This window comes from Siniperca chuatsi, linkage group LG10, assembly GCF_020085105.1.
Source record: "Siniperca chuatsi isolate FFG_IHB_CAS linkage group LG10, ASM2008510v1, whole genome shotgun sequence".
NCBI classification, from domain to species: Eukaryota; Metazoa; Chordata; class Actinopteri; order Centrarchiformes; family Sinipercidae; genus Siniperca; species Siniperca chuatsi.
In genome coordinates this window covers 7,102,989-7,123,473 of record NC_058051.1, presented here as the reverse complement: position 1 = coordinate 7,123,473, position 20,485 = coordinate 7,102,989, and the positions used below count along the sequence as shown (strand labels likewise).

General features: G+C 38.8%; 1 protein-coding gene across 3 annotated transcripts in view; it reads right to left on the bottom strand.

The window, feature by feature from the left end:
* LOC122883489 (MICOS complex subunit mic25a-like) overlaps window positions 1-20,485 on the bottom strand; it is a 112,840-nt gene that overhangs the window by 18,300 nt on the left and 74,055 nt on the right. For all 3 annotated transcript variants that reach the window (XM_044212247.1, XM_044212249.1, XM_044212248.1), the window contains exon 7: window positions 12,818-12,953. In XM_044212247.1, the coding sequence (XP_044068182.1) occupies window positions 12,818-12,953 (136 nt within the window). The remainder of the gene's footprint in view (window positions 1-12,817; window positions 12,954-20,485) is intronic.

Genomic DNA, 20,485 nt, shown 5'->3' with positions numbered 1-20,485 from the left:
TTAACACCTTGGTGTAACACACAGTGTCCAGATGACTACGACTGAAACCTTTTCTAAGATAGAACACACCTGGACGAATGAGGGACTACACCGTCTTATTTAATAGTATTTATTAAACAAGGACCATGCACAAAAAACATGAATTGTAAAATGAGAAGAGATGATTCATGCCAGACTTAGCTATTAGCTATTTTCCACCTGCAGTCCCTGGGCAGGTACACACAGAACAATCACCACACTAAAATCATAAATTTACATGCAACACCATTAAATAATCTCTATCACATTTCTAATTATACAAACAAATCTACAAGCACACATCAACATATAAATACCAGCACACTCATCCAGTATAACTATTAAATTCTAATTCATTACAATTCACGGTCAAATTAATGTCGACATGACTGGTTGCTCAGTATCCATTTTTTGCATCATGGGAGAAAGAATGAAAGTCTGTGCAAGTTTTGAGCTCAGCTGGAAACATATTCCAATGTTTGATGGCCGTCAATGAAAAAGCAGACTACCAACTACCAAGTCATGTAGTCAAAACAAAGGTCAATGGGCCCTTTCAAGGGGTAGCACACAGACAACACTGTAGGAACACTACAACACCTTCCAGAATAGAAGGGGTACACAGTGGTGGAACATTACTCCCATTTACTCAAGTACAAATTTGATGTAATTGTACTTTATTAGTATTTATTAGTATTTCTACTAATCAGCTACATTTCAGAAGGAAATACTGTACTTTCCACTTACTTTCTAGTCCACTACAGTTACTAGTTACTACAAAAATTAAGATTTCCCATACAAAACATATGAAGAACTTTTAAAATATGATGCATTGTAAAATATTAAACTACCCAACAATATATAAAATGAGCCTAACTGATTATTCAATTAATAGTACATTTTCAGGATCAATTGTTAAAACTGTTTTGATAATTGATAATTTTGAGGTTTAAACTGTTGGTTGGATTTAACATATTTTATTATATAAACACAATTTTCTCATGTATTACAGACCAAACAATTCATGGATTGATCAAGAACATAATCAGCAGATTAATCCATAATGAAAATAACCATTTGTTTCAGCCCTATATAAAAAAATGTCCCCCACCTCAACCAACTATGAGAGTAAAATTCTTCTTACACATTAATGCATGAGTAATAATAATCTAATGATATACTATATAATAGTATATCACTCACAGGGGCCATTTCTCTGCTTTGAGTACTTTGAGTAAATTTTCTTGATAATACATACCTTTGCTTACGTAACATTTTCAGTGCAGTATTTTTACAGTGTGGTATTAGTAAAGGATCTGGATACTTCCTTTACCACTGGGGGTACAGGAAAACAGCAGATGCATAGCCTACCACATGGTATTAAATCTGATTTTTTTTCATATATGCTTTCACAATAGTGAATGTTTTAAATCAGTAAAAAACAGTAAAATTAAATTTATGGTTAATAAAAACTGGGCCCTCTGCCCGCCCCATAAAACCCCATATTGGTTATAAGAGGACATTAATAACTAAAGAAATCAAGTTAGGTGGATTTAAATGTGAGGGAATCATGTGCAAATTCTGCCATTCTGAGAAAAGCTCCGTCTTAACAAAGCACTTATTAATCTCTAAAGTGGCCTCTAATGGACCAGCACCCATGACATGTCATCAGTCAAAATTCCTACCCACTACTTGACCTACTTGTAGCCCTGGATGTCATGACTGTCAACGACTGAGCAGTCCAACAACCTAAATTATTAGCTAAGCACATGACAGGGGAATTAAAAATGTAAATTAATGCCCCTCATGCAGGTGAAGGACAGTCTTAAGGCACTGGGTAATTTAGGAGAATGTCTAGTATGATAGCTGACAAATCTGACATCTCAACAGCAAGTCCTATCCCTACTCTCTCCCTTGGCTGTGAGGAATTCAACAACTTGGACAGCTACACAAGAACATTTGAAAGGCAAGATTACAAAAATCTAATTTAGTAATAATTGATAAGACAGATACATTTCTGTGTAATTTATTGTTGTCACATGTGCACCCAACAAGGGACAGGAATGTTCAGTCGCCTTTTCTCTTTAAATTCATTATTTGTAGGTTTCCTAACCAACTGCTGTAAAGCTATTCAGACTTAAGCTTCAGGTTATCATGTTTGGTTCAGGAGAAATGATGCAAAATACATAATTCGGTAATGGCGGAAAGTAAAATAGCCGCCATGAAACGTTTTTTGCGATGGCTCCATTTCTAAAAATGTTCAGGGCCCCAAACTGTAAAGGTGTACCAAATGTCATGCTTTTATGAAAAAGTGAACCTGGACAAAAATCTCATTCTCAATCACTCTCTAAACTTTTTTGCTTTAGGTTTTGCTCCATTCTCTGATTCTACCTCTTTTATTGCTCTCTGTTGTTTCACGGTCTCTCCCTCTCTCTCCACTCTGACAGGTAGTGAACTTTAGAAGTAACTCCCTGGGTATTAGACCCAAAGCCTGCTATGTCTGTACTCCATAGCAGGGGCTCCGGATACATACGTGTTATGTGTGTACCTCAGTAGTTGGTCTTGCTGAAAGGGAAAATAACAGCATTTAAAGTTTCAAAGGTCTCAACTTGCAGCTGGCCAGATTCCGACCTTGCTGTAGCTCCACATTCATCCGTGTTCGGACATGCTGCTGTAACCAGCCATGTCTCTATGTTTTTCCAAATCTCTTTTGCTGTTACTCCCTGTATATCCTTCATCTTGTCTTTTTTCTTCTCTCTCTTCAGGTATTTTCACTCCTTACATTGGTCTGTCGTGTACTTCTCTGCTTAGATTTCCCTCCACTTTTCCAAATCTCTTTTGTACCTCTCTCACACTGTCTCTCATTTTTCAGTGTCTCTCACTTATTCTCTTTCTCTCCTCTCTCCATTGTAAGCCAAGCCTCTGACATTGATCAGCATCAGAGCCAGGCTCCCTCTGAGATTGGCACTAAATGACTTCCCACCAGGCAGACAGACAGTGCGTGCATGTGTGTGTTGTGTATGTATTTGCATCTGAGAGTGCAGATAAATGACTAGAGAATCCCACAGAGCGTCTGGACAGTGTGTATGTGTTACATGTAGCAGTGCCCATGTCAGACTCAGCCTCCCAGAGGATAATGACTAGGGGTTGTCTGCTCCGTCTCTGCAGGCTCTGTGGGATCCTCCCCTCATTTGCCATCAAACACACATGCATGTACACACGCACACAAAAAGATGGTAGCATAACCCAGCAGGAAGACGTCTGTGATATGCAGGCATTTCCACTGACCTGCTGTGACACTGATCAAAACACATCACAGTTGCTTCTTTGAGTCTGGAAAGACAAAACAAGAACTGGACCAAACTCAGTCCCAATGAAGTCCTCTTTCACTCATTTAAAAGCTCAGGAATGAAAAGTCATCGTCTGTTTGCTCTCTCCCCTCAGAGGCTTTCTTATATAATTTAATTTTTAACTTTGATTAACTAAATAAGCAGTAGTTTCTTTTGCAGGCCACTCCAACATTTTGAAAGGATTAAAACTTATATTCACAATACAGAAGACATCAGTCATCAACTGTGCTTATAAATAAGATGAAAACAGAAATTAAAACTAATTTTCCCCAGGCTCACAGCACACAGACTTTCCTTAAGATGCTGTCATTTAATATGCATTACAAAGAAGAGAAGGAAACGATGTTTGGCTTATATTAAATTCACACAGTAGAATTATCACAGCATCAATATTTCCCCACAGTTTGTTGGACTCAAACATTTATGTTTTAAATGATTAAAATGAATAAAAAAAATATTTTGGTGCATTTCTCTGTTGTAAAGATTATTTTTTGGGGGGCTTTTGCCTTTATTTAATCAGAACAGCTGAAGAGAGAAAGCAAATGCGGGAGAGAGAGAGGGAGGGGATGACATGCAGCAAAGGGCCATGGGCTGGATTCAAATCCGGGCCGCTGCGTTAAGGACTCCTAGGTAAGCTACCGGGTTGCCCCTGCATTTCTCTGTTTTAACGTTATACAGTCAGGCAGAAAGGAAAGGGTGTGAAGCTTTAAAAGTTATGAGTCAGATACAGACTCAAGCACACGATAATCTATTTAGCTCACTGAACAACCTAATACATTTTCATAACATATGTTCAAGCTGAAATTAGCAACTTTCAGCCTGTTCATTACAGCTGACAAAGCATGTAGTGTGGTGTCATGAAATTATTTATGACCATTCTTCAAAAGTCTACCAAACTAATTTGTATGGCTGGGAACAATTATTGATTTGTCAATAATTAGCCATAATTCAAATTAAATGATGTGTCCACAGTTTTATAGCACTGATCTGATCTGAGTTTACCAAAGTTGATTTTGAGGTCAGAGCAGTTTGAAAATCCTCTGGCAATTCAATTTAAATTAAAGCTGCAAGCAGCGATGAACGGGCCCTCGCACCTGACCTCATGTTGGGGTGTGCCACAGTCGACGTGGCTCCGAATTTTCATGTGTTTTGGACGCTGGACGAAGGAGTGGGTCTACGGTATGGCTCCAAGAGGCATTTTTGTATGTCTTGGAATGATACGTCTGCCTTCCAAATTTCGTACATCTAGGTGAAACATATCGCGGGGGCTACTTCATTGAAGACTAACTTCCTGTTGCAAGTAGGTGGCTCTTGGACTAATATTCAACATTGGCCATTAGATGTCTTCAGGTTGGGATTCTTATCAAAGATGTGGAATTTGGGGCAGATTTGACTATGTACACTCAAGTTACAACAACTTCCTGTGTCATGGCGAAACATCGACAATTGACACCACGCCACGGACACGCCTAAAACTGCACTTTAAATTCTAAATGGCTGACTTCCTGTTGGGATTAGGGTATGGCTCCAAGAGGCTTTTTTGTATGCCTTGGGGGTCATACATCTACCACCTGAATACCGTACATCTAGGTGAAACGTACCACGAGGGCTACTTTGTTTAAGGCTTGACGGACGCCGGCTGTTGGACACGGCTCTGAATTGTGATGTGTTTTGGTCACCGCATGAAGGAGTTAAATGTCATTTCCTGTGTCCACTCTGTGAATCGTACCACGAGGGCTATTTTGTTGAAGGCTAACTTCCTGTTGCCAGTAGGTGGCGCTATGACTATGACTGGATTTTGACATCTAGATGTCTTCAGGGCAGGACTCTTATCAAACGTGAAGTTTGGGGCAGATTTGACCATGTACACTCAAGTTACAACAACTTCCTGTTTCTTGGCGAAACATCAAAAGTCTACGCCACACCATGGACACGCCCTTCAACGAAAACTCAAGCTTTTGATAACTTAACATCATAAAGTTCCTTAGATTGCTCTGCGAAAATTTTAAGGCAATCCCATTAATTCTCTGTGGAGGTGGTGTTTGTTAAAGTATGGAGCTTGAAAATCGCAAAAATTTACCACTAAATTCAAAATGGCCGACTTCCTGTTGGGTTTAGGGTATGGGTCCTTGAGGTTTTTTGTACATCTGGACATGGTACATGTGCCTCCCAAATTTCGTGCATTTAGGTGAAACGTGCCTTAGGTGCTGCACTGTAGGGGGCGCTAGCGAGCCATTTTGCTACACCCATTTGGAAGACCCATATACAGATCTAAATTTTCACCACTAATTAAATTAAGTCTGCTAGGGTGAGTGGGCCCAGAAAACAAAAATAGTACTATAGTATTAATTAGCATTGTTCACTTAATACTTGTTCTGATTAAAAAGTTATTTTGTCTTGTTTTTTTCCACAGTGTGTCCAGCCATCTAGTACATTTAGTAAGTTCACAGCCTACGCAGCATCTACTCCACAAGAAAAAAGTTATCAGTGATAACCAAACTAACTGTGACAGCTTTTACAGACACAAAACGGAGGAAGAACTTTATAAACTTTCAAATTGACGGGGTGAAAGTCAGGGACATGCCTCAGGGGCTAATGAAGAAGAAAGACCTTGATGTGTAGGTTAAAGCAGACTGCAATGTAGAAAGCTATTCACGCACCACACACACACACACACACACACACACACATTTTGTGTATGATCTGCCGTGCTCTTTTAAAGACAGTCTTCAAAGAGTCTTCACTTCACTCCTCGTTATCTCACACCAGCTAATATGAGGAAGAAACGCACAGGCACACACACACACACACACACACACACACACACACACACACACACACACACACACACACACACACACACACACACACACACACACACACACCACCAACCTGTGTAAGGACATTTGGTTCTCAAAAGCATAGAAATACAATATCACACACATTTTTTAGCTGTGTATATGAGTGTTTGTGTTTGCATGGGTTTTATACAAAACAAATACAAAGCTACAGATGCTATTGAAAGTGCACACACGTACAGGCAGCCACACACACACTACATCAGTGCAAGAGCAGAGGAATCAAGTTTCAGCGAGCTGATTATCACATGCTGTATTACTGTATGCCAGGGGAAGCCTCAGTGCCCCTGAGCAACGCAGAGGAGATGTGAGCAGAGAGCAGCATGAGGCAGAGTAATACGTTGTTCGGGTGCATGATGAGCAGCTACACCTTCAAATGCCTCTACTGTACAAACTTTGCAAGGGCAAGCTTTTAGTATTCTGTCCTCCAACTTTCTCAAAGCTTAAAGGAGCAGAGTGTAGGATTTAGTGGCATCTAGCGGTGAAATTGCAGTTTGCAACCATTTGAATACTGCTTGCCTCACCCTCCCCTTTTAATCAGCAGTCTGTTGCAAGTGCACGCAACTCACACCTGCTGACGTGCTGACGTGCTGCGGTAAGCGTATCGTGTCATTTCCGGTCACTGGTATTTGTGTTTTACTACTAGCGTATTTCTGCTGCTCTAGCTCATCACAGTTAATTTGGTTCAATAATAATTGTTCATTATAGTAATTACCTATCTGCTATAAACTTACTTCTTTTAACGACTTTCTCACTAATCCCACAGTTTACACGCTATTCAGTTTTGCTAGCTACCGTTTTTTAGCTTAGCAGCTAGTGATGGCTTCTCTCTTTCCCTCTCACTCTCCTGCTCTCTCTTGCTTGGTGCGTCAAATGTTTAGCTATTCCTCTGCCTCCTTTAGTGATAATGGTACATGTAATAAATGTAGTTTATTTGTAGCGTTGGAGGCGAGGCTTAGTGAATTGGAAACGCGGTTCCGCACCATGGGAACTCAATCATTAGCTGCTGTAGTTAGCCAGCCCCCAGTAGCCGGTGTGGACCGACCAGAGGTAGCTCCTGTTAGCCGAAGGAAGCATAGCCCTAAGCAGAAGCCGACGGTTCACCACTAACCTGTTCACGTTTCTAACAAGTTCTCCCCACTCAGCCACACACCCGCTGAGAAACTAACTCTGATTATTGGCAGCTCTATTTTGAGAAACATGACGTTAGCGACACCAGCGATCATAGTCAAATGTATTCCTGGGGCCAAAGCGGGCGACGTTGAATCCTATTTAAAACTGCTGGCTAAGGATAAACGTAAATACAGTGAGATTGTTATTCACGTCGGCGGTAACGACTCCCGATTACGCCAATCAGAGGTCACTAAAGTTAATGTTGAGTCGGTGTGTACATATGCAAAGACAATGTCGGACTCCGTAGTTTTCTCTGGGCCCCTGCCAAACCTGACCAGTGATGACATGTTTAGCCGCATGTCTTCATTCCGCCGCTGGCTGTCGAGGTGGTGTCCAGCAAATGATGTGGGCTTTATAGATAATTGGCGGACTTTTTGGGGAAGACCTGGTCTGATTAGGAGAGACGTCAATTATCCCACTTTGGATGGAGCAGCTCTCATATCCAGAAATCTGGCCAAGTTTATTAGTGGACCAAAACCATGACAAGGACCAGGAGGCAGAGTTGCAGTCCTACACGCTTCTCTGCGCTTCCAGAGCAGTTACCCACCCAAAACTCCTTAGTGACGGTGTCTGCCCCCCAACCACTTAAATTAATAAAATCTAAAGTTAACAGAAGAAGAGTTATACATAAAAACCTAAACAAAAACGCTGAAATAGCACAACAAAATAGGAGAATTAAATGTGGACTCTTAAACATCAGATCGATTGTGAACGATAATAATATCAGAGTATCATATTGACTTATTTTGTCTTACTGAAACCTGGCTGGGTCATGAAGAATATGTTAGCCTAAATCAATCTACTCCGCCTAGTCATATTAATACTCATATTCCTCGAGGAACTGGCAGAGGAGGTGGAGTTGCAGCTATCTTTGACTCAAGCCTATTAATCAACCCTAAACCTAAACTAAATTAGAACTCAATCGAAAGCCTTGTTCTTAGTCTTTCTCACCCAACCTGGAAAACACGACAGCCAATTCTATTTGTTATAGTGTACCGCGCTCTTGGTCCTTATTCTGAGTTTTTATCTGAATTCTCAGAGTTTTTATCAAGTTTAGTCCTTAAAACAGATAAAGTTGTTATTGTAGGTGATTTCAATATTCATGTGGATGTTGAAAATGAGCCTTAGTACTGCGTTTATCTCATTAGATTCAATTGGCTTTTGTCAGAGTGTACATGAAGCCACTCACTGTTTTAACCACACCCTCGACCTTGTTCTGGTATATGGCATAGAAATTGAACATTTAATAGTCTTTCCACAGAATCCTTCATTATCGGACCATTATTTAATAACTTTTGAACTGCTATTACTGGACTACACGGCATTAGGCAAAAATTCTTACTCTAGATGTCTATCTGATATTGCTGTGGCTAAATTCAAGGAAGCGATCCAATCTGCATTTAATTCAATGTTATTTCTCAATATAACAGAGGACTACTATATTAATTTCAGCCCCTCCCAAATTGACCATCTAGTTGATAGCGCTGCAGGCTCACTGCGAACGACACTTGATTCTATTGCTCCTCTAAAAAAGAAGATAATAAAACAAAGAAGGTTAGCTCCATGGTATAACCCCCAAACCCGCAAATTAAAGCAAACATCACGAAAACTTGAAAGGAAATGGAGTTCCAACAACCTGGAAGAATCCCGTTTAGTCTGGCAAGATAGCCTTAAAACATATAGGAAGGCCCTCCGTAATGCCAGAACAGCTTACTACTCATCATTAATAGAGGAAAATAAAAACAACCCCAGGTTTCTTTTCAGCACTGTAGCTAGGCTGACAGAGAATCACAGCTCTATTGAACCATGTATTCCTATAGCTCTCAGTAACAACGACTTCATGAGCTTCTTTAATGATTAAATTTTAACTATTAGAGAAAAAATTCATCAAGTCCTGCCTTTAACCGGTGCCGACTTGTCTTCAAACACAGGAACCTTGGAAACAACTGTAAAACCTAATATATATTTTTACTGCTTTGCTCCTATCAACCTTCTTCAACTAACTATGATGATTAATTCATCTAAGCCATCAACCTGTCTCTTAGACCCCATTCCAACTAGGCTGCTTAAAGACGTTTTACCCTTAATTAGCACTTTGTTACTGGATATGATCAACATGTCTTTATTAACAGGCTATGTACCACAATCCTTTAAAGTAGCTGCAATTAAACCGCTTCTTAAAAAGCCCACTCTTGATCCAGGGGTTTTAGCCAACTATAGACCTTTATCTAACCTTCCCTTTCTCTCTAAGATCCTTAAGAAAGCAGTCGCCAATCAGTTGTGTGACTTTCTAAATAACAGTAGTTTATTTGAGGATTTTCAGTCAGGATTTAGAGTGCATCATAGCACAGAGACAGCACTGGTGAAAATTACAAATGACATTTTAATTGCATCAGACAATGGACGTGTCTCTGTACTACATTATTGACCATCACATTCTATTACAGATACTGGAACATGTAATTGGCATTACGGAACCACACTAAGCTGGTTTAAATCCTATATATCAGATCAATCTCAGTTTGTACATGTTAACGGTGAGTCCTCCGTGCGCGCCAAGGTTAGTCACGGATTTCTGCAAGGTTCTGTGCTTGGACCGATTCTGTTCACCTTATATATGTTCCTCTGGGCAGTATTATTAGGAAACACTCCATAAACTTTCATTGTTATGCAGATGATACCCAATTATATTTATTGATAAAGCCAGGTGAAACTAACCAGTTAGCTAAACTTCAAGCATGCCTTGAGGACATAAAGACCTGGATGACCTGTAATTTTCTGATGTTTAACTCAGACAAAACTGAAGTTATTGTACTTGGCCCCAAACACCTTCGAGACACATTATCTAAAGATACAGTTACTCTAGATGGCATTAAGGATCCATCCGTAAGGAACCTTGGAGTCATCTTTGATCAGGATTTATCCTTTAACTCCCACATGAAACAAACTTCAAGAATTGCCTTCTTTCACCTACATAACATTGCAAAAATCAGGCATATCCTGTCTCAAAATGATGCCGAAAAACATGCATGCATTTGTTACTTTTAGGTTGGACTATTGCAATTCCTTATTATCAGGCTGCCCGAATAAGTCCCTTAAGACTCTCCAGTTGATTCAGAATGCTGCGGCACATGTACTGACAAGAACTAGGAAAAGAGATCATATTTCTCCAATATTAACTTCTCTGCACTGGCTCTCTGTAAAATCCAGAATATAATTTAAAATCCTTCTCCTCACCTACAAAGCTCTTAATGGTCAGGCACCATCATATCTTAAAGAACTCATAATACCATATTACCCGACTAGAACACTGCACTCCCAGAATGCAGGGTTACTTGTGGTTTCTAGAGTCTCCAAAAGTAGAATGGGAGCCAGAGCCTTCAGTTATCAAGCTCCTCTCCTGTGGAATCACATCTCAATTTGGGTTCGGGAGGCAGACACCATCTCTACATTTAAGAGTAGGCCTAAGACTTTCCTCTTTGATAAAGCTTATAGTTAGGGCTGGCTTGGGTGAGCTCTGAACCATTCCTTAGTTATGCTGCTATAGGCCTAGACTGCCGGAAGACTTCCCATGATGACCTCTTTCCTCTCGCCTTCTCTCGCTCACCATCTGTATGCATTTTTTTCCCATTACTGCATGTTACTAACTCGACATCTTCTCTCTCTCATAGTTCTGTACCTTCTCGTTTTTCTCCTCTCTCATTCTGTTGCTTTTAGCAGGTATTTCTACCACTGGGGCTGCAGAGATTGGATCTGTGGTTGTGGGCTACTTGCTGTTGCTAATTGTTGTTATTGGCTTTGTTACTATTACTGTCATTATTTTTCCTATAGCTGTCATTCCTATTATTAATTTATTAATATTACCACTACGATTACATTATTACTATTACCACCTAGTGGTATTTGCATTGTGCCTCCCTCTCTCCCGTCCCCCAAAACCTTCTCTCTCTCTTATAACCTCTCTATCGCTAAACCTGTCTCTCTCTCTCTCTCTCTCTCTCTCTCTCTCTCTCTCTCTGTCTCAAATCCTAACATGGCAGAGGCAGATGGCCGCCCACCATTGAGTCTGGTTCTGTCCAAGGTTTCTGCCTGTTAAAAGGAAGGTTTTTCTTGCCACTGTTGCCAAATGCTTGCTCATGGTGGGATTTGTTGGGTCTCTGTAAATAATATTATAAAGAGTACAGTCTAGACCTGCTCTATAGGAAAAGTGCAATGAGATAACTTCTGTTATGAATTGGCGCTATATAAATAAAACTGAATTGAATTGAAACAGCAATGTGACACTGATGTCAAATACAGTATGTCCTCCGCTATGATGAGTTTTCAAACTTAAAAAATGCAAAAGTCTAATGCCAATAAACAGGAAAAGAAGCCTTAAACAGGCCCAGTCTACAGTGCAAGAATTCTACTCTTATAATCTCCTAGAATTCTAGTGACGAGACTGCAGACATTATCGCATATTTAGTTGAAACCAAATTAACCACTTTCAGGAATTCTTAGTTTTTCTATGTTAAATAAGTTTTCTTCAATTCAAAAGTTAATAAAACACTCATATATCAATGGCAATATTAATAATATTCAGAAAATATCAAAAAAGTAATTAATGTAGTCTGGGAAATGTCTAGTTTTACTGCTTACTTTCACATGACAATCTGCTTTTCTTTCTTTCTCACTTACTTTAAATGATTTTGTACCTGTAAACTACCTAAAATTAGAAACAAAAGGGTGAAGGTTTCAGTGACAAGCTGAACTGCGAGTGAAGACTTATTTCATAGCAACCCAAACTGTGTTTGCCTTTGAAAAAGTGTCATTTTTAGTATTGGTAGGAAAACAAGTTTGGTAGTGCTGGAGAACTTGCATTTCGTACTTTTACATCAGACATTCACTCTGAAAGCTGTTTCTAATGACAAGATTTCTTTCTCTGTTTAAAAACCTAAAGTGACAGCACTCAAAATCCTATCAATCTGGTATGTTTTTGGTCCTTAACTACACCAGAACAATCTTGAGAACACTAGAAAAAATTAATTTCTGTCTTTTACATCAGACAGAGTTCTGCCCTGAAAATAACAACATATCTCAATGGAAAACTTCAAAAGCCACCACTCAGACTGGATTGTTATGTCCCAAACTTCCCCCAAATCCATGCTCTTTTGAGGGGCCATGTGAAGTACAATATATTATTATTATTATTATTATTAACATACGTTTATTATGTTTGGCAGAAAGTTGCTACTGACATGGTTTTAGAAAGCGATCTTCACAATTAAGGTATGATCTAGGATTTTTTCCCCCCAACTTCATGGGAGTGCTGACACAATAATTGCAATCTGAGATAATACTTTTGTTCCAGATATATTAACCTTTCAGATCTTCCCTGATATTCCAAATCTTATCCATTCCAGATTTGAAAAAAGCTCTTACCTTCTTTGCAGCATCGATGCACTGCATGTATTCTTTGGCCAGGTCTGAACACCTTAGGGTCTGGTCTCTGCTCTCCCTGTAACAGGATAAAATCTGAGACTGCAGGCCAGGACACACTGGGTCTGTATTGCGAGACCTGCAAAAGACAGACAGAGATATACAGAAAGATGGAATTATGAATGGAGCGGGGGGAAAAAATAGTAACATCCAGTCCCCTATTTCTCACTGACAAAAAAAATAAAAACAGACTGGAAAAACTAGAATCACTTTAAAGGTGTTATTGATAATATTTTAATGTAGACAAATAATTTCAATATAATACATCGAAAGAGCTTTATATATATATATATATATATATATATATATATATATATATATATATATATATATATATATATATATATATACACACACACACACAGTATAATATAAATGTAATATATATTAAATCAATATTTATTATGTTGAGCTTGAAAAATTCGCACAAGCTCAAAAGTTCCTTGTAGTGGATTCCGAATGTGAAAAAAGGGTTTCAAACAGAAGTCTACAGTGGTGTGAAAAAGTGTTTGCCCACTGTTCCATGATTTCGCCATTTGTGCATAATGGCTCTCACTGTGGTTCAGTTCACAGTTATGTTTTAACAGGTGGGGCAATCACTTTTTCACACAGGGCCATGTAGGTTTGGATTTTGTTTTCCCTTAATAATAATAACCTTCATTTAAAAACTGCATTTTGTGTTTGCTTGTGTTATCTTTGACTAATATTTAAATTTCTTTGATGATCTGAAACATTTAAGTGTGACAAACATGCAAAAAAATAAGAAATCAGGAAGGGGGCGAACACATTTTCACACCACTGTATAATCTATGTTTCTACTCGTATGTGAAAGGTCGCAAGAAAGTTGCTCGTAGTGATGAACTCACGGAGAATCGCAACCCGACTCTGCCACTCTACACAGTTTTATGGAGACTTTCAGCTCATTGTTTTGGTTGGAGACCAGAAACAGAACTAAAAGAAGAGTAAATATTAGACATGACTCCAAATGAATGATAATGTTACCCCATGACTGCTGGATGTGTTCACAACTTGTTTCAGCTGCTCCCAAGGGGCCCAAAAAATCTGTTATTTCAGGTCTAACTTAAAATATTATACGAAAACAAAAATCTTGTCAGTATAAACTTAGCTAATTCGTAAAGCCATTCATAAAGAACTGTCATAGGTTTGATTAGAAATAGTCTTGTTTCAGTGATTTGATTGTTTATTGACTGTTGTGAATTTGACTGTTTGCACAATGTCATGAGATGTACCCTATCCAGAGTATAATGAAGTTTCCCATTTTCATATCGGGGACACTTTTTATTTTTAATTTTTGTAAGTATATTTAAGGTTTCTATCACCCAGTCCTAACCAGTGCTTGGTAATGTTACTTAAGCATGTTTGTTATATAGTCCAGAGGGCGCATAGCCTACTGTACTTTGAATGTATTGACTCTACCATCATTGCATAGTCTACGGCCCATAATCTGTAACTCTGCAGGCTAATAACAGGAATGACAGACCAGTATCCCTTTGCAGTTCGATTATGTAAACATGTATCAAGTAAACATGTATCAAGAGGGTACCAGGGTTCAAAGCATATACCCTAACAAGTTCATACAACATGTAATTTTTTTGGAATTCAACTGCAATAAAAAAGTTGAATTACAAAGTAAATAGAAACAGAGGGTACCTGACAGATGGCACCTGTGCAGCCTTTTGGCTGTTAATGATATGACAGTGAACTGGGCAGAGGCATATTAGGGCACAGCTGCCTCTATGAAAACAATAAAACATGGGCTCGAATAGCTTACAGAACATCATGTTTCAACATGCAACCACTAAGTCATTTAGTTACTTACTTCCACGACGTAAAGCCTGTCCTCTCTGCCATCTCACTAGCTGAGCTACACATTAGCACTGACACAACCGTAGGATTGGATACCTTCCACTAGTACACAGCTATCCTCCAAGAAGTAGGAAAGAAACAGAAACAGTGCGAAGGCCTTTCCTTTTTTCTTTTTTGTGGCAACAAAAAGAACAGGGACATTTTAACAGTAATAGATTGCTTATTTGAAAACGTAACTAAATAACTCATTACTTGAACTGCAAAACTAATGGCTTATGTTACTTGTTACAACAAAAAAGTAATCTCGAGTACTCGAACGCATTATTTTGTGTTACCCCCAACACTGGTCCTAATAGGACATTAAATAGCATTTGAGAAATAGAAGTGTTTTTTTCTCTTTGCAAACAGCGACTAAAATGTGTATTCATATATAACTTTAAAAGTTTTGTATTGCTGGTACCATTCACTTCATGTGTGTTAACAAAACAAATGGAAGAAAAAAAAAAACATTCATGAGAAAGAAGACGTCTGATGAAAAGAGGCAAGACAAAGATGAAAAACAATTAACAACCTCACACACTGCAACCTGATGACAACCTATGGTGTGTATAGTACGTGCTTCAATGCAAATCATGCAATTAGAGCTAAATCATGTTTAACTGAGAGGGTAGGATAATTCTGATCAAATACAGCAGAAAAGTGTGCTTTGAGAGACTGAATCAGCCGTGCTTAATTTGATATGTGGGCTGTAGTATAATTGGTCTTTGCCTGTCTATCTGTGTGATTGTTAACTGTGTCAGGCTTGCTGCCTGGGTGCCTCACTGTAATGGATTCTGAGTGATTGAAGCAGAGAAAAGCGAGTTATGTACGCCCACGCAGGTATAGAGAGGCACATGCACAGATGTACACACCCTCACACACTTTTTAATACACCGTAAACATGAAAGCACAATGTACTTGTGCACACACCTCCCTACTACGCCTGTGCAATATACTCTGTTTTCTGTTTAATATTCCCTGTTTATTGATATTTATTAATACTTATATTACTGCTGTGCAATATCCACCGTCTAATAATCTGGTTAATCTGCTACACTTAACTTGACAGTACTCATTATTGCACTATTACTTATTACCTATATTATTACATTTTATTATACCCTACTATACTTATCAACCTGTAAATCCACTTTTGTACTTTACACTTATTTTAGCTTTTATACTTTATTTTCACTTTTGTACTTAATTTATCTTAGCTGTATTATAGTGTATTATATTTTGATTTGCACATCTCTTATTTCTTAATAGAAATAATTGTCTCGTTGCGGACTTATTTTATTATTATTTCTATTTCTATTCTATTAGTACTTCTATTCCTGTGTGCATTGATGTGATAGTGAGAAGCTGTAACGAAAGAGTTTCCCCTCAGGGATCAATAAAGTATTTCCGATTCTGATACTATACATGCTGACATGTAGATTTCCACTACACTGTGCCCCTGGATACACACGTTCTCTGTGGAGCATTTAACACCAGATTTAATTGAAAGCCAAATTAAAGGCTCTTTTTGGCTTTGATTCAAGGAGGAGAGCTGACCCCAGCGTTTCAATTATAGCATATCCATATCCACACAGGCACACACACACTTTATCATCAGCAACAGTATCAAGGATGCAATGACTGAGTTTATCTGAGCATGGGTGATAGAGGTTAAAGAGGAACATTATCAGAGACGGAGAGAAAAACATATAAAAGGAAGGAAGTGAGATAAAAAGATGAAAGGGAAGGAATGAAGCATCCATTGGTGTTCTCTCACAAGACCATTTTAAAAAGATGACAGCCTATCAGATTACGCCTGTTCCCCCCACACCACCTCCAATGGTTTATCTTGCCTGTTTAATCTGTCTTCTTCCACTTTTTGTCTCTGTCTTCTCTCCAACTCAGTCTCCTTTCTTACTTCTCCCTTGCTCACCCCCTCCTTTTCTCTCATGACATTAACAACATAGAGAGGACACCAAAGCACGCCATCTTTATCTCTCTCTCCATTTGAGGCTGCCAAAGATAAGGAACTCTCCTTTAATTTGAAATAAATGGCCTTCATCAGGGAAGCCAAAGCCTCCTGATAGTGCTGCGTGGTTTATTAAAGGCGCTTGAAGCAGAAAATTGGTTCAGCTGCAGCAAAAGCTATAGCTCTGTCCACATGCTACACCAAATTGAAGGTGAGGTCTTAAATCAACAATATTAACTGAGCCGCTTACAAAAATAAATAAAAATAGAGTGAGAGAGAGAGAGACAGAGAGAAAGAGAGAGAGAGAGAGAGAGAGAGAGAGAGAGAGAGAGGAGAGAAGGCCTTGGTTTTTTAGCTGGACAAGCTAAAGAAGTGTCCCTGACAGCTGTTGTTAATGTGTGTGTGCTGCAAAAGCATTTTAATGTGTGGGGGAGCAGTAATTTTTGGGGGAGTTCTCTACGCATCTGTGAGCTTTAAATATGACAAAACATAAACAATTAGATTAGTTGCTTAATTAATGGTGCTGCTCATTATTTTTAATCTCCGGCAGCGAACACGGAGGCGGACGGAACACAGAGGCCTCAGACTTCTGGACCACGCAGACCAGCTTACCGAGACAAAGAAAGGCAGAGAAATGAAAGGGGAGAAATTGGAAAATGGAAAAGACACAAAACACACCACCAACTACAAAAGCCTCTGGCAAAGCTATGAGACTGATAAGGAAGATGCTTTTTCCTCTAAACCATGCATCTCTCTGAGTTAGAGTGAGGTTTTTTGTGTTTTTCTTAATGGCTTTGGCTAAACATATGAAGTATTGTTTGTCCTACATGCCATTTTATTTCTATCCTGTCAACTACAAAGTATTGGTATCTCTACTGTGTTTCAGGCAAGTAATTAGAAAATCTTGTTAACATCTCACAGGATGTATCGCCCAAGGAGGAAAAATGAAGAAAATCCAATATTGGAACTGACTTGAGGGCTACAATACAAGTTCAGTGAAAGCCTGCAACATCTTGCTTGTATGCTGACACAAGCACATGTTGTATTACAAGTTTTGACATGTTATGAATATAGTGTGTCCTCTACTTTTTTGTAATGCTTGGCTCTGGCTGCATATTCCAATGTCACATACACAGTGCAACACAATACAAATTTCATAAATACAACCACAATATGATAATCCAAGTGGAGAATATAAATATGCATTTCAACAGGTGCTAGTGCAATTATACAAAGAATCAGGGCAAACACACATGGCACACACACACACACACACACACACACACACACACACACACTAAAAACTTAGTAAAAAGTAAGGTCTTTAACCTGCTTTTAAAAGTGTTCAGTGTAGGGGCCTCTTTCAGGTCCTTAGGCAGGGTTATCTACTTGGGGCATATACAGAAGGCGGCCTCCCCTGCTTCAGCGTTAGTATGAGGGATGGTTAAAAGACCACTGCCTGTGGACCTGAGAGTTCTTGCTGGTTTGTATCTAATGAGCATGAATTTTATATACTGAGGTGCAAGACCATATAGAGCTTTGTACACAAGTAGCAAAATCTTAAAATCATTTCTTGTTTTGAAGGGAGCCAATGCAGAGATCTTAGAACAGGTGTAATGTGTTCAGACTTTTTAGTTCCGGTGAGAATGCATGCAGCCGCATTTTGAATTAACTGCAGTCGCCGCTCAGCTGATTTTGGGAGGCCGGAGAATAGTCCATTACAGTAGTCTACTTGTTATAAATGCATGGATTCATTTTTCAGAGTCTGCTTTTGACAGAAAGCCCCTTAGTTGTGAAATGTTTTTAGATGGTAGAAAGCTAAGCTCGTGAGATGATTAATACGGCTCTTAAAATTTAGAGTGCCGTCTATGATTACACCCAGATTTCTGACTTTACTTTTGCTGTCCAGAGACAGAAAACTGAGATGAGCTCCAATTTTGTTTGCATTTATGCCAAAGATGAGTATTTCTGCTTTGTCTTTGTTCAGTTGTAAAAATGTTCTCTGACATTCACAGAATAATATCATCAATACACTGAGTTAGGGAGTGTATGGGTTCTAGGTCATCAGGAGATAGGCATATGTACAGTTGTGAATCATCAATTTTTGTCATCTATTTTGTGTTTCTTTGTAACATTTGCTAGTGGGGGCATATAAAGATGTAATAGTAATGGTCCAAGAATCAATCCTTGGGATACTCCACATATAATACCTACTTTGTGTGAGGCAAAGTCTCCAATGGACAAAAATAACTCCCTGTCCTGTAGGTAAGTTCTGAAACAGTTTACCGGGCCGGTAATAGTTTAAAGGCAGACTCTTTTTTTCTAACCTCTCCTTTGGTTAAGTGCTGTTTCTGTGCTATGATGAGATCGAAAACCAGATTGATACATATCTAGAAGGCTGTTTGATGTTAGATAGTTAAGCATAGTAGTTAGTTAAGTTAATGAAAATAAACTTTTTTGTTAGTATTTTGCTGAGGAATGGTAAGTTGGAAATGGGCCTATAGATAGCAATAACGGTTGCATCAAGATTGCTCTTCTTCAGGAGTGGTTTCATCACTCTCATATCACCAACCAATAAACCTAGGCATTTAGTCAATCTTTTTGGCTACCTTCAGTTCCTGGAGTCTGGCGGTTATCTTAGCCCTGACCAACTTAAGCCTACACTGTCAGGATTAACATCATGTTCGATATTCTGTTTAACACTCTCCTCTACTTCTCCCGCTACAGAGCTTGTGGATTCCTTGTCTAAGCCCTCTTGTCAAGGAGGTTGCAGTTGTTGTTGCTGCTGCAGTTTACCCAGCAATTGTTGCATTACCTGGGTGTACAGGTCTTTTATAGAGGGGGTATAAGGCATACATGAACCAAGTCACAGGTGACTTTGATGATAAAGATACTCAACTTCTGTTTGTATTTGGATGTCCAGGTGAAAAACTTGGACAGTCCGAATAAAATACAAATGCATTTGATGAGCCAAGATCAAAGCAGAAAGCTAACTATACTTATTTGCATTCTTGCAGTTAGATGAGAAGATCGATACCACTCTCATGTCGGTAAATATATATATAATAAAAACGGTAAATATGTAGCTGGACCCAGCAGGGGATTATCTTAGTTTAGCATAGAGACTTTGGATTTAAAGGGAAAAGGCTAGCCTGGTTCTGTTCAAAGCTAAAAAAAAATCTACCTACCATCACCTCTAAATCTCACTAATTAATTGAAGTATCCTAGCTAGCTGTTTCCCTCTGCTTCCAGTCTTTATGCTAAACTAAGCTAATCACTTAATAAACTAAGCCTAATCTCCTGGCTGTAGCTTGATATTTAGTGTACAGACATGACAGTGGTATCGATCTTCTCATCTAACTCTTTGTAAGAAAGTGAATAAGCGTATTCCCCAAAATGTCAAGCTATTTCTTTAAAGCCTTCCCATTTGCTTGAATCCATTTCATAAAAATGTACATATTTAGCATTGTTTTTGCAACATTTCAAAAATGTTAGTAGAATAGTAAAGGTCCTTAAACCAGGGATTGGATAATCCCTGTTGTAGAAGACAGGAATAATTCTCATTGTCCCTAAAGAACCTGATTGTTCTTACCTTGTTCTGTAGGGAGATGACATACTGTGAGGTAAACAGGACCATCCTTATCTATTGAGGCAGGAAATGGCATTTGACATGTCAGAGGGTCAGAATTCCTGAACAGACTGCTTTACCATTACCGGCTTGATTAATACTGGTGCAGTGGTGAAGTAAAGGGAAAAAGAGAGATGATAACAAGGGA